The 15,077-nt window shown below is 43.5% G+C and overlaps 1 protein-coding gene across 1 annotated transcript; it reads left to right on the forward strand.

Moving 5' to 3' along the window:
* Positions 1–341: 341 nt before the first annotated feature.
* On the forward strand, positions 342–6,307 carry LOC105047909 (ATP synthase subunit d, mitochondrial). The gene is made up of 5 exons (XM_010927040.4): positions 342–639; positions 1,863–1,944; positions 5,511–5,575; positions 5,787–5,873; positions 5,992–6,307. The coding sequence occupies exons 1-5, from the start codon at positions 466–468 to the stop codon at positions 6,091–6,093; spliced, it is 510 nt and encodes a 169-aa protein (XP_010925342.1). The 5' UTR covers positions 342–465; the 3' UTR covers positions 6,094–6,307.
* The last annotated feature ends 8,770 nt before the right edge of the window (positions 6,308–15,077 follow it).

The following is a 15,077-nucleotide window of genomic DNA, read 5'->3' on the forward strand; positions in this document are numbered from 1 at the left end:
GGATCAAATTTGCACTGGGTTATATGGTTTACAGTAATTGACAGTATCAAATTCGCACTGGTTATATGGTTTGCAATAATCCATAGGTGTTTTCGTCGAGCTTGCTAGCTTGCTTTTTCTAAGTCGATTCTGAAAATATTATATGACGTGCAACTGGCGCGCCCCAGGATGAAAGGGAAATTCTTACCACGAGCCAACTCCTCTGCACCTCAAAGTCTGAACCATAGCCCATCGTCATCTGGGCCGGCCCGCCCACAATCCTGGCCTCGCTGTGCAGTGTCCACCTAATTTTCCCGGCTGGCTCCCGGACGGCCCGTTTGCACCTTCTATTAGCTGCATCGTTTCTCCGGCTCCCCCCTGCCCTCAAGTTTGGAAGAGTTTGCGGAAGAGAAGAAGCGACGCCGCCTTCGAGAGTAGAGCGTGATCCTAACCCTAACCACCTCCCTCAAAAAAAAGGAAGAGAGGATGAGCGGGAGCGGGACGAAGAAGGTGGTGGAGGCGGCAGCGAAGGCCACCAAGTCGATCGATTGGGACGGCATGGCGAAGCTCCTCGTCTCCGAGGAGGCCCGCAAGGAGTTCGTCAACCTCCGGCGCGCCTTCGACGACGTCAACCACACCCTCCAGACCAAGTTCAGCCAGGTATCTGTCCCGATCGCCTTCTTTCCTTTTCTTAAATTCCAAGAATGCTGCCGGATCTAGGGTTTCTTCATTAGATTCACCGTATTCTACGATAGAGCATCGTTTCTTGCGTCCGATACATTTCTTGATTCAGATACAAACTTCCAACGAATGTTTTTGAGATGCCGAGGTGATTTCGTTTCCAAGGATGGAAAGTGATTGTTTCATACTGATTCACGCCGTATTTAGATTCTTTAAGTCCAGTCGTATAAACCATCACGATTATAATAATCGAAATCAATAAGAATTCTCTCCATCTGACACACAAGTACTTCATGCATATCCTGTTAGTTTCTTCGCTCCTGTTTCTAAGCCGCCGTGCGAAGCAGGCACAGGCACTTTGCAAACTGGGTCTTCACATAAGGTCGCCATTTTTTATCTTAGCAATGAACCTTGCAATCCATGATCCTTCTCAGTGCTTCTTCAGGTTTTCAACTCACAATTCGCCAGAATGCCTTCGTTTGTTTTCTTTATGTTTTTTGGGATGGCAAACAAGAATAATTGTATTTTTAATCAGACATTTGTTTATTCTATTAACTTTTTTTCTGCTTTAAATTTCCAACTAAATTTGCATCAGTGTATTCTTTAAAGGTCTCAGACACACACACACACACACACAGAGAGAGAGAGAGAGAGAGAGAGAGAGAGAGAGAGAGACCTTTGACCATCAGCTTCAGGCTCATATGTATGCCAACATCCAAAAGTTGACACTATTTTATGTGAAATACAGGCTCATGAGATCTCACATAAATATAGTCATCTTAGTTTCTGAGGGTTCAATATTTCTCAATAATACAAGTTGGATTTTGGAGACGATATTTTGCATCTTTGTGCCATCTGAAGTTCAATGATGCTATCTCCACATGCACCACCATTATTCAGGCACGTATTATTACCTTTAGTTTTAAATCAGTTCATTGATTTTTTGATACAATCATCAATAATAAACCTACATTGTTCAAACACTGATGCAGTTGGCATTACTGAGATTCGAACTTAGCTAGATTATATGACTATTTGGACCAGTATTATGGCTGTTTTAAAATTGTATATGTGACTCTCTGTTTCTCTGTCTGACTCCAGAAACAACATGTTGTCTTTCTTGCTGCATGTATATTATTTCTAGCTTGCATATTACAATAAGCTGACAACTATTACTTGTTATTCTCTCGTTGCTCATGTAGGAGCCTGAACCCATTGACTGGGAATATTATAGAAAAGGAATCGGGTCTCGCTTGGTGGATATGTATAAAGAGGCTTATGAGGGTATGTTGTCTTCATACTTATAACCTTCGTGGAACATTAGCAAATTAGTTTCTTATTGCTAGTATCTGATTAGAGGATATATTATCATTTCATTAGATGAACCCATGGTTTTCATATTGTTAAGTGAGAAATCCGGCTATTACACTTTAAAGCTGGTGAGGTGCTGTCATGGAAATCTATTTGTACGTTTAAGCTTATGTTACAATATAGGATGCAACTAGGGCTGAAAATAGATTGGATTCAAATTGGATATCAGTTCATTCATATATGTGTCTATATTTATTTGTTTTAGACAGATTTGGATACCAACCATGTATTTACAAATACGGATGCAAATTGGATGGTTAAATTTTGTGAAACTCATGTGAAGTATATAAGCCTTCCATTTTTCATTATTTTAAAATAAATAAGTTTCATACAAAAGACAATAAATATATAATTGCATTCACTTAATCATCTGATTTTTAATGGATCATCATAATGTTGCTGAGTTACTTTGCATATTTTGAATTAAAAACTGATTATTGGTGATCCAATCCATCAAATAAAAATGTTACCGTATGAGAAGAAGATTAAACTAAAGATATGTTGTTGTTATTTATTTTTCCTTTTTTTTGTCATGGTCACTTATTCTCCTAAGAAGTTTATAACAGCTGCAGGAAACTAATAGAGTTGCATATGGAATTTGATAGTCAGATATGGATCAGTATTGGTATATCCATATCCCTATCCACTTTCTTTGATGAATACAAATACAAATATGGATATCAGTTGGGTGCTGTAATTTGTACCTGTATCCAGATAGATTTGGATATAGAAATGGATCTTGATGGATAATATCCCATCCAATTTCACCCCTAGACGCAAGTTACTGAGCTTATATACTTAAGCTTAAAACATAAATAAAGTCATTAATTATTTTCAATTTGTTTTTATACGGTAAAATCTAGGAAGATAGACGTGGGTGCATATAGTGCATAGAGGATGTGAGAGATAATTCAGCTTCATTGGAGATATAAGAGTGTGTTGAGGTGAAATAACAATGGCACAAAATCAGTTAAAGAATATTACTATGCATAGGCTTTTGGTAACAAAAGATGTTGCCTGGAGTGTAACTAAGAGAGTGACACATCATCAATAGAAGTGACAATGGGAGTTTCAAGATTCCAAATCGCAAATAAGAGGATATTTATGCTTATAGCATCTGGTTAGTAATATAAATTGAAGTTGTATTTTGGGTTCAACTTTTAGTATTTGCCGGTAAACATGCTTCAAAACTAAAGAACAACTGATGGATAAACTTGGGAAGGCCCACAAAAATTAGCAAGAGTAAAAGATTGCAGCTGTAAGGTCATGATAAAGATTTTAGGTGCAAGATGGAGAACATTTTAGCTTATGTCATCAATGTATTTTGCCGATTTGTGTTATTTGGGAGTTTTCTGAAGTTTGGTAAGTTATAAAGACCTCGGAACATTAAAAGTCATTTACAGAAGTGTCAATTTTTCTGAACATTTGAGTGGTTCATGACATGATTTCAGAAACCTTAGCTTCATATATTGTCATATAATGATGAGATCATTAGCTGGGTGCTTGGCACTACAGGCAGTGGTGCCATTTATTTCATTTTCAAAGCTTTATAATTATTTACATAGTAATTTCTCATCACATCCCTGGTAGAAAGAAAATATTTAGAATGTAAAGAACTAGGAGATTGGGGAATTGTCTTTTTCATACATGTATTCCACCTGCTTTATGCATGAGAATCTTGACAAGATGCTCAATTTTGAAGATTGGCACTTTGAAATTACCAATCATTTATCTGTTGACTAAATATGTCAAAATTATTTCTTAATTAATTTAGGTTTCCATGTTAATTTGTCTTTCCCCCCTCCATCTATATGTATAAAATGTTCTTAAAGGTTTAAGTGGTTTTTGTCTTAATGAACAGTTATAATGGTTATACATTTGTGACCATTGTTCAGATAATATTAATGAGAATGAACCCCGAGTCAGATTGCTTTCCAGCATGGTTTTGTTCAGTATATAGGAGTATCTTGGAAACAGATTGTGGATGTGCTATAAGTTCTTTAGGGGATTGACCAATGTGGACATTAAAATACTGAATTTAATGAGGGCCATAGTTTTAAGTTGTCAGGGTTTGGCTTGTTGAGATTGTGATATGTGCATGGTAGCTGGTGGAGATTCTTCATTTCAGAACTAGTAGGTTGTCTGAGAGATGAATTGTCAGGGGTTGTTATGGAGCAAGTTGATGATTCTTTTATTTTTTGCTAGGTTGGGCAAGTGGAGCTTCTTTTGAATTTGTCATGTGTTTGGATAGAAAGTGATAGTCACCTTAAAATCAGAACTTGACATGTTCTAGGTCTTGTTAGGCCTTTACATGGAAGTGAATGGAGAAATTCTAATTTTGGGAACATATATATGCCTAATTGCAGAAGAAACTTTTCCTAATTAGTCGGTTCAGCTGGCAGCAGTATGGAATTTTCCGCAATGGGTGAAAGCCTGACAAAGCAATACCATGTGGAAGTAGAAGGCCTGCGGGTTGTGAACTTCTTTTCCTGGAGAAGAAGCAATGATAGCCAGAAAGTCTGTCAGATGTGCAACTTTAGCCAACCGCCTGTTTTGTGGTGCCACCACTTTCATCTTCTGCATCTGTTATATTTCCCCTCCTCCTCACTGCCTCAGAGATGGAAGCTCTAGTAGGTATTAGTAGTTATTGGAGTATGAACGTTGTTTTCTCTACTCTTTAACTATCAGATTAGAAGCTCCTCTCTCTCAATGAAGCTTTATGGATTAGATATCTGTTTCATGGATCATTGTTATGATATACAGATTTTTATTAATTTTTATTTTTGCATTTCATGAGCTGGAAATTTTCAGTCATTGTCCTTAAGTTGCACACAGTATCTTCGTGTCTAGTTGGGCAACCATCAAGTTGATCTGCTTCTAATCCCATTCGAATATTTAAGAGCAGATTTTTCACTGTTTACTAGACGCTGATCAGAATTTGATTGGTTAGGTTAGAATTCAATGCTGCTGCTGATGTAGTCTCTCAGAAGTTTTATAATTTAGTTTTGTTCATTAAGCTGAGGGATCCAGAATTCGAAACATATCATTTTTCAGGAATTTAATGCCAAGAGTTATGCCATTTAAGTCTAGTGTAATAAAATAACCAAGAAGTTTCCATTCAGATTTCAGCTGTCTGATCAATGGGTTGATTCTTAAATGAGAAATCATGGGTTCGGTGATCTGAATTTGCCAACTAAGAATTTCTTTAGTTTACACTTCAATTCTGGAGGTTTCTTTTAGTAATATGATGGATGTGCCATGACAGGGACTTCACTCTTTAGTGGAAATTTACCTCAAACATAATCACCTTGAAGTCTTGTCCCAACTATTTGTGTTGGATCTATGTATTGTCATTTGCCAAGCATTTCTATTTGGACTCATCTGTCACAAATTGCTCATTGTTCTTGCCTCTTGTATATCTTTAGTTTTATTGGTGATACTGCACTTACAGTGTTCATGTAAATGTCATCCTTTTGCAGGCATAGAGATCCCCAAGTATGTTGACACTGTGACTCCAGAATATAAACCCAAGTTTGATGCTCTGGTGAGATAAGTGTACCTTATTATCTTTTGTTTTTCCCTGTCTATACTGCTGAAAAAAGAGAGAATTTCTTTCTTAAAAGGAGAGAGAGAAGAAGAAGAAGAAAGAAAGAAAGGCAGAAAAGGAAGTTGGGGGGTTGCACTTCTTTGCAGTGGTTTGAAGCACTCTCATTATTTTCTACTTGAGCTATGATTTTTCTCTTTTGGATCTTCAGTTGGTGGAGTTGAAAGAAGCTGAGGAGAAGTCTGTAAAGGAGTCAGAAAGGTTGGAGAAGGAAATTGCTGAGGTTCAAGAGATGAAGGTAGGAATGGAACAAATCCATCCCATACTACACCGACCACCTTTTCTTTTTTTTGGTTATAATCTATCCTTTGCAGCACTCTTTTTTGATGTGATTGATTCTCATATATACTGTGCAGAAGAAGATTAGCACCATGACAGCAGACGAGTATTTCGAGAAGCACCCTGAGCTGAAGAAGAAGTTTGATGACGAAATCCGTAATGACTACTGGGGATATTGAACATCAAAGGTCATTTAGCAGTTAAATGCCTTTCTCGTGATTGCCAATTAAATAATATTGTCTTTCCTTGTATCTGGAAAGCTACCAATCTTTGCTGGTGGTTTATTAAATTTATCATTGTTTAAGAGTTGGAATTTAACATTATCATCCATTTACATCTGTATCTGTTCCGAGAGACCTTATTTTTGCTTCTGAATGCAAGCCAACTTTCCTATGCCATAGGCCCGTTTGGTCTGATAGGCTTATTTGCATGGTTGCAACCTTTTCCTGTATATTATTTTATTCTCAGAGCATTATGAACAATCATGTTTAACAATATCGGCTATCTGATGTGTTAGTTGTCTATACAGGGTTATTGATGATCTCAAAAGTGTTTGTTGTTTATGTGAGAAAGCTTTCACGGCATATCTTATCAGTAAAGGTACAAGGCAGGTACATCACTGAACGCTGTTATTATCCATATCGGTTGTTCTGGAAAATAACCATCGACCAGCAAAAATCCTATTCAACACTTTTTATCTTCTGATATATCTGATTTGAGTCTTTCAAACTGGATCTACGAGTTTAGCTATTACACCACAATCCCTTAAGATCTCAGTATGTTTTCACGACTCCACAACTCTATCTGTTGATACGTCCCCCTTCAACCTATGTGGGTAATGTTTTGCTCATCTGTTTGAAAATGTTTCTGTTGATTTGCCATTTAGGGCTGAACACGAGCCGATCTGTGTTCATGATTGGATTTGGTAGAGGTGATCTCCTAGGTCATTACACAACTTAGAATAGACAGTGCAGTTGTCAGTTCCCTACTGTACGGTCACCTCTTTATCTCGCTGCTGGCCTCCGTTCCCAGCAATTAAAGCTCCAGCCGTTCGAGATATCATGCTCTTCATCTAGTCCAGAAAATCCGGCACGCTTTATTTGTTCATCATTTGGGCCATACTTGGAGATCAGCATAATGGGTGTTTCCAGGGGTCTTATTTTGAAGGACATTTCCAGGACTGCTTATCTAAGAAGTCCGTAGCTTTTAAAAGCAGTGCTGACTGAAGAGGAAGGAACATATTTGCATTTGGATTTAAGACTACGAGGGAAAGATGGCATAAATTGAACAGGACTGTGTCGCCGTGTGACCATGCTCCAAACAATTGAAACATAGAAATAAGGATTTGGGATTTCCAAGTTTAAAGTACTTAACATGTTAGTTGGAATATTTGAGTATGATAAAAGTGCGTTTTGTGGAGGAGTTAAAATCGGGCTAAGATATGTAGATAGGTAGATGGATAAATAGATAAATAAATAAATAAATAAAATTTTTATATGACTTTTTTCCTGCTAGCTTCCATTAGGTGTTGCTACTTGATTTCAGGATTCCAAGAGAATAATGTAATTAAATCGCATTTCTAAGGAAAGCCCAACTATATTTTTCACTTAAGCACCTTAAAAATTCTGTCTAAAGGGGAGCAAAAAGTAAAATATGAAAACAGGAACGACAAATATTAGAGATCTCATCAAAATGTTTTAAAAAAAATATATATATTAGAACCTGGAAACAATGTCGGGGCCGCAACGAGGGTGGAAGATGCGTGTGTGAGAGAGTGAGAGAGAGAGAGAGCTAAGTAACTTAAATTGCAAAAATAATACACGAGGAGAAAAATCGCGACGACCACCCTTTTTCACTAGTTCAGTCACCTGGCATGCAGCTAAACCCGGCATCCGACATATCTCGTGCTCTGTATTTGTCCTGCTGTGCCGTTTGAACTGTTCCCTCTGCTCAGTTATTTATCTTGATTTGTGGACGGCAACGGCAGGTTGGTGATGATGGTAGGATTTGTGCAAAAAAATCTCCGATCGAGGGCAGCTTCGACAGAAATCTTTCGATGTTCAAATCAAAATTCTGACAACAGATGAAAAAGAGTAGATGGAGGAGATTTTTCATATCTTAGGGGTCTCCTATAGATCTTTATTTGTAGGTAGAGACTAAGAAGTTGTGAGAGAAAGGATGATCAAGCAGTTAGTCTTGACTTATGAAGAAATTTAATCGTTACTAAAAAGATATATTTATTATTTCTTCTTTATCTACTTTATGGGCAGCTGCCATATCAGGATTATTTGAATTTTGAATGAAGTGTAGGATTTGAGAATATGAGATGGTCAATCCTTTCTTTACATCATGGCTTCGATCAGTACAAAATAATCTCCAACAGTTTCATTCAGTTAATGTGGTTTAACTAGTTTGATTTTAGTTAAGTCCAATTTCACTAGGCCCAAGCAACTCTGCTTTATTGTGGTTTTGGGTCTTCAAATTGGACCAATCTGGTCCGTCATTGAAGAGTTGCAACTTAGGCTGAGTTAAACTAACCGAGTATAACCCTTTCTGAAACTTAGTTTGCACAAATATGTACTTAATTTGGGTTGGATTGGGGATAGGAAAATCCAAGTTGATCTGAACTTACTTGAAGGCTCAGGTGAGTGTGCTGAACTCATATACTTCTAGACCTAGCTCTACTTCCAATCAACGGGTGGACTTGTAATCAATCTATCTATTACCAATGCACTCCGGGTCGGTCCAACTCAATTGTTTAAGTGGAGAAAAAAATCTTGGAGTTGGAGCGATTTTCAAAGTCTGCCCTGTTGTGATGCTGGTCAGGCTGCATCTCAGCATGCCCTTCACCTGCCCCAACTCGCCAACCTAATCTTTTCTTGGTCATTCTCTCTCTCTCTTTCAGTTTTTTTTTTTGGGTAAGAAAAATGGGTTGAGATGAGGGGTGACCAGTATAGTTATTCTCTTTGGATATGACCGTAAGGATCTCCAATCCATTGGAAAAATGTATGATATGGGATGACAACAAAGATGGCTCAATCCCTCTTCATCGTGTCCAGATGAGTACATCATCTTTAGTACCATCGACTTTTGTGGATACCAACCTCAGATTGGAAATATGGAGTTAACGGCGCGCGGCCAACTGCGCTACCGCATGAGTGGCCTCTCTCTTCCGGACTCCACCAAAATATCTAGCTCGATATTTGTGACGCTTGACTTTGGTGGACCAAACAGCTGCACTCCATCCCCTTGTCGCTTCGCGCGTTCATCGTGGACCAAACATACCTTAATCTGTTTCATTCATTGTACCACCTAGTGGAGAAGGCCACGTGCAAATTGGAAAGGTATCGTTGCTGGAAGTAAAACTGCCACCAACAAACATGCTATAGAATTTAGGAATTATTTAGGTATTCCTATAAAATTGAACCGAAAATTATATAGAAATCGAATCCATCGGTTTATTCATCTTGCGTTTTCTAATAGCTTATCCAAATTTAATCCAAATTCTAGTATTTGAACTTAAGAAGAAAAAAAATATATATATTGTTGTGGTCATGGATCAAGAGGTCGAATGGCTCATATGGTTGATTTATACCTCTGCATACATTTAGAGCCTCACGATTTTATCCTTTAAAAAATACCTTACATTGGGAGAGAAAATTTCAATCCATATAAGTCATATTCTCTCTTCACTCATAATCGATGTGGGACTAAAAAGGCCTTCTCTACATCACAATATAGCCCTCCAATTAAGAGGGAGTATGTGTGGATAGGAAGCATTTCTACAGATGGTGCCAATATTGTGGTTATGGGTCAAGAGGTCGAATGACTCAGATGGTTAGTTTATGTCTCCGCATATGTGAGGTATTGTCCGCTTTGACTCATGACCATTTTTAAGTTTCAGTAGGCCTTTAGGCTTCAATGGATCTTGATCATTTAGAGCCTCACGATTTTGTCCTTTAAAAAATACCTCACGTTGGGATGGAAGGTTCTAATCCATATAAGTCATATTTTCTTTTGACTCATAATCTATGTGAGACTAAAGAAGCTCTCTCTATACCACAACATATATAGATCTTATTTCTTCCCACGAAAATTGGATTGGATGATATTTGATCAATATAAGGCCATGCTTAAATGGATGATTTAATCGATAAAATTTATAAAATTTTCAGCTCAATTTTATAAAAATATCCAATCAAGCTGTTGGGATCTTTCTCCGACCCTGGCCATGAATGTGGTAGAGCATATGATACCCATGAGAAAAGGTACTAGCTCGAAGCGAAAAATTTGGCATATGTAGCAAAAGATCCTAGAGATATTTGCATGAATTCTGCTTGGTTGTGGCCTTTACCATTGGCTATGTGCTCCGCTTTTACCACTTTGAAGTGAGTAGGGGGGCATCAAAATTTTCTCAAGTCACAAATTAAATGCTACCATTTGCTTACTTTCTTTGAAAAAAAAGAGGGATCCATACTATCCTCAATATTTAATTATTTTTCATATGATATGTGCATCTATACTGCACCGGTGTTAAATTTGTTTGGGCACTCTAATTATATCTTAGAAGTTGGAAACTTAAGGAGATGGAACCTAGAGAGCAACGATCAACATCTTCGCCATTTATGCGAAAAAAAAGGTGGTTGAGCTGTAATTGACACGTGATGGTGATCGTTGTCCTTCCAAAATCTGCGCGTTGCGAAATTGAGCAGCGGTTTTGCTATGTGGCACATGAAGGATGTATCATGAAGTGATGGATCTTATGCTTTTTAATGTTTGTTGTCCATGCTTACCACTCTCAGAATTTGGGACAAGCTCCCTTTCATTGTGGATGGGGTGTCTCACCTTAGACCATTGTAAGCTTTGAGATCTTTCGTAAGTTTGGTCACAATATTTATTGAAAGTGCTGTCTAAACATGTTGAGAGATCAACTTGGAATGAACCGGTAGCATTTTAAAATTAAAGAAAGACGATTTGGATGGCCTTCTCTTAACATATATTATCCACTTGAAATTTATTTAACTAAAAATAAATGATGTTGCGGCCAATCTCCTCGTCGCCTGATCGCCGGAAAACGAGCGTCTGCAAAAAAGGAAGTCCACACTGATCGGAGGCGGCTCCGACAGGGACCCTCCGACGGTCAAGTCAGAGAGGTGACTGGGCAACAGTGAAATGAAGACAGAGAGCTCAATCGAGAGAGAGAGAGGGGGAGCAAGCCTGTGGTTTCGAAGTCGAAGTGGAGGTCCCCTGCACTGTTGCCTTCTCCGATTTATATAGTGGAGCGTGGTATGGCGCCGTCATTAAGGACGCGGACAATTGAGGAATTGTCAACTCACTGTAGACTGTCAGAGTCGCCGTAAAAGTGTCCCATCGCCGTGGGGCTGTCAAATCACTAGGGTTGACAATGCCCCTAGGCGGCAGTGCCGCATGCCGTTGTCAGGGCTGACAGTTTGTGGCAGTCGTACGGCGATCGGAAGAGTCGACCGACCCTAGGTCGGTGGCCAGCTGTGCGGCATCGGATGGAGGTTGGGGTTCCTCCGAAGGCCAGCCGGGCGTGTTGCGAGAATCGGCCATCAGACTTTCAGGTTCAGTCGGTCGGGAGAACGGAAAAAGTATGCCCGACCGACACATCCTCAGTCGGTTAAGGGCCGTGAATTGGCCAGTGATGGCGTTCGGTCGGTCGGTTGGTCGATCGATCGGGCGGTCGGACGGTCGGACGGTCGGTCGGTCGGTCGACCGTCGGTCCGTCGGTCGGCCATCGGTCGGACGGTCGGTCGGTCAGTCGGTCGGCCGTTGGTCCGATTATAAGTCGGTACGGGCGGGGTCGGTCGGTATTCCCCAACAGTTGCCCCCCTCCACTCCTAAGTCGGACGGTGCGCTGACCGATGCCTTCATTTGGGCAGCAACGCCGGGCAAAAAGGAGTGGATTCGTCGTATGCCAAATTCCGACCGTACCGCGGGTTGATACGATGTCAGGCGTCTCATGAATGCCAAGCGATTCGCTGGCGTCAGATGTCTAGTCGGTGTCAGATGCCACGTCCCATCGGCGTCAGGTGTCATGTCGGCGCCGGACGTCCTGCAGGTGTCAGACATCATGTCGGTGTGAGACGTCTCGTCCCATCGGGAAGGGGAACCGCCGTTCCCGCCGTCCCTTCGGGGACACAAAACGTCGCGGCCTTTACGCCACGTGGCGTGCGGCCATTGAGACGGGTTCGTTGGAGCGGATGGAGGTGACATGGCTCGATCTGAAGGCAGGTGCGTCGAACCGTCGGACCGACGGACGGCCCGGATGATGCCACGCGGCAGGATCTGGGGAGTCCTCGTTGGTCGTGCCTTCATCTCGACCGTCGGGGGGCACTATATATACAGGGTCGCCCCCACTTAGTTTTTTATCCTCCTTATTTCACTGTCGAGACTCTGCCCGCGAGAGTCCTTGCTCCAGGTACCCTCCTCCGCCTCTCTTTTCCTTTGTATTTCCTTCTCCGTCGTCTTCTCCGTCTCCTTCTTCTTCTTCTTCTTCTGCCATTCGTCTGGACCCATGGCCAGGGCGTCTCCACGAGGTGGTCGGTCGGGAGAGCCGACCGACGATACTCGATCGACCCCGGAGGTGGAGGTTTCTTCACTTTCGGGGCCGAACGTCGATCGGCTCCGGGAGCAGTACCGCATCCCGGAGCAGTTTCGGCTGTTCGCCCCTGGCGCCGACGGTCGGGTCAACAGCCCGCTCGAGGGCCAGGTGGCCTTCTACTTGGAGGACCTCCGGGCCGGCCTTCGCTTCCTGGTTCCGGAGTTCGTCCGAAATATTTTTGACTATTACGGGCTGTGCCCGACACAACTCGCGCCGAACTCGGTTCGGCTGATAGTCAGCTTTGCACTTCTGTGTCGGCTTTTGCCGACCGAACCTCGGATCTCCCTTTTTCGAGTCTTCTTCGTCCTCCGACCCCACCCTAAAGCCCGAGGGTGGTGGTACTTTGTTCCTCGGAAAGGGCTCTCCTTCATTACTGGTCTTCCATCGTCTATTCACGGATGGAAGAACCAGTTCTTCTTTGCATCATCTTCCGCTCCTTGGGGGTTTCCCGTCGGTTGGGGGAATCCCCGAACCGAGCCGAACGAGAACAGTCGGGTGGAGGCTGAAGATCGGGAGGACTTCCACCGGCTGAAGGATATTTCGGTGCCGAAGCAGAGCGAGCTTGTCACCGAGCAGGCCCTGTACGATGCCGGCCTCAGCCCGGTCTCCCGTTTAGGTCGGTTTTTCATTTTCCTTACCCCTCTTTCTTCTTTTTGTTTTTTCTTTTCGGCACTGACCATCTACCGTCCTTTTCAGATATGCCACCGAGGACACGACTGACGGCAGCCGACGTACGTCAGTACGCCGTGAGGAAGAGGCCGGCGCAAGGCGCCGCGCCGTCGCAGCCTCCCAAGAGGCCCCGTGCGGCTCCGCCGAGCGAACCGACTGGGTCGGAGGCTGAGCCGGTCATTGCACTGTCAGCGCCGACAGTTCTCGTCGAAGTCCCGTCCGAGGGACCGTCGGGCGAGGGCGCCGTTTCGCCTGAAAGACGGGCTGCTGAGTCCGTAGACGGCGCATCGACCGCCCAGCAGGCGGATGATGATCGGGAGGGGGCTCGCGGACCCGAGCGATCGGTGCCTGCCGCTGCCGCACCGTCGGCGGAGACTCGGTCGGGCTCAAGCCTGCCGTCGATCTCCGGCGTCAGGGCTTGGTCGTCCGGCCGAGGCAAGGCCCCCATGGCGTCGGGCGACGAAGGTCGGTCGGCTGGTGGAGGATCGATCGACTTCCCGCTTCCCGAAGGTGCGTCGGGCCTGGCCAACCACAACTTGGCCAGGAAATTATGCCAGGCGCTCCTCCTTCCTGCCGACATCGATGCAATGAAGAACCAGCGTGTGTCTGACATGCTGTCTTCATTTTATCCGATGATGATTCGGGTAAGCTCCCCTTTCCCTTGCTTTTTAATGCAGCTTCCGTAAGTTTGGTCCCTTAACAGTCGGTTTTTATTCTGTGCAGCTGGTCTTCAACATATCCGAGCTAGAGGCTGGATACAGAAAGTTCGGCGACATGCGCGCGGCCTGGAGAGACAAGGTCGCGGGCCTTGAAGCCGACAAAGTCATCTTGGTCGACCAGCTGCAACAGTCGACCGACCGGGAGGGCCGACTTGAGGGGGAGGTCTCCCGACTTACGGAGGAGGTCTCCCGACTCAAGGGAGCCTTGGCATCGTCGGAGTCGGAGCTGCAGTCGGCCAGGGACGACGCGAAGAAGAAGTCCCGGACCGTTCGCCGGCTTCGGCATGAGCGAGACAACTTCGCTAAGGAGCTGGAGGCCGAGCGCGAGCAACTCCGAGTAAGTCTCGGAAACCTCGCCAAGGCCGAAGAAGGCTTATCCATCGCCCAGGCCGACGCGGACATCGCAAAGGCCGAGGCTGAGTCGGCGAAGGAGGCCCTGAGTCGGGCCGTCGAAGACTTTCGGGACTCGGAAGAGTACCGAGAAGAACTTCTGGAGAGCGGCTTCCTCTCGTACCGGGTCGGATACGAGGATGCTCGGGAAGCCATTCGAGGCCTGTACCCGAAACTTGATCTCAGCAGCGTAGTTCTGCCAGAGTCGGAGGCCCCAGCTGCGGAGGAGACAGCCGAACCAGTGTCGGAAGGCCTTTCCACCAGGGCGGAAGCCGAAGAAGACGCAGAGCCGGCTACCGAAGATCAGTCGGCCCCGACTGCTGAAGTCAGAGCAGATCCGCCGACTATCCCCCATCGCTTCCCAGTGGAAGAGGCCGACTCTGACGATTAGTCGGCTTTGTTTTCCCTTTTTGCTTTTTGCTCTGGCTTGTAATCGGGCTTCGGCCTATCTTTGTAAAATCTATTTTGATCTTGAATGAAATCAGTAATGGACTTGAACTTTTTTTTTTCCTCCGCTTGTTTTTCTTTCTCTTGTGTGTTGTAGAATGCCTTCGTAAGTCGCTAACTCATATAGGTCGGTTAGGACGTTTGGCAACTCGTGCCGCCACGAAGGTAGGACAAGTCCCGACTTTTGATCGGCCTTTGATAGTCAAGGTCGTCAGTCGGGCGTCCTTTCCCCCACCGTGAGTCGAGCGCGTTTGTTGAGTCGAAAGTCAACCGACCGTGATAAAGGTTCGGTAGTCGGGTCTCTTCCGACGCG

This window comes from Elaeis guineensis, chromosome 7 (assembly GCF_000442705.2).
Source record: "Elaeis guineensis isolate ETL-2024a chromosome 7, EG11, whole genome shotgun sequence".
Lineage (NCBI taxonomy): Eukaryota > Viridiplantae > Streptophyta > Magnoliopsida > Arecales > Arecaceae > Elaeis > Elaeis guineensis.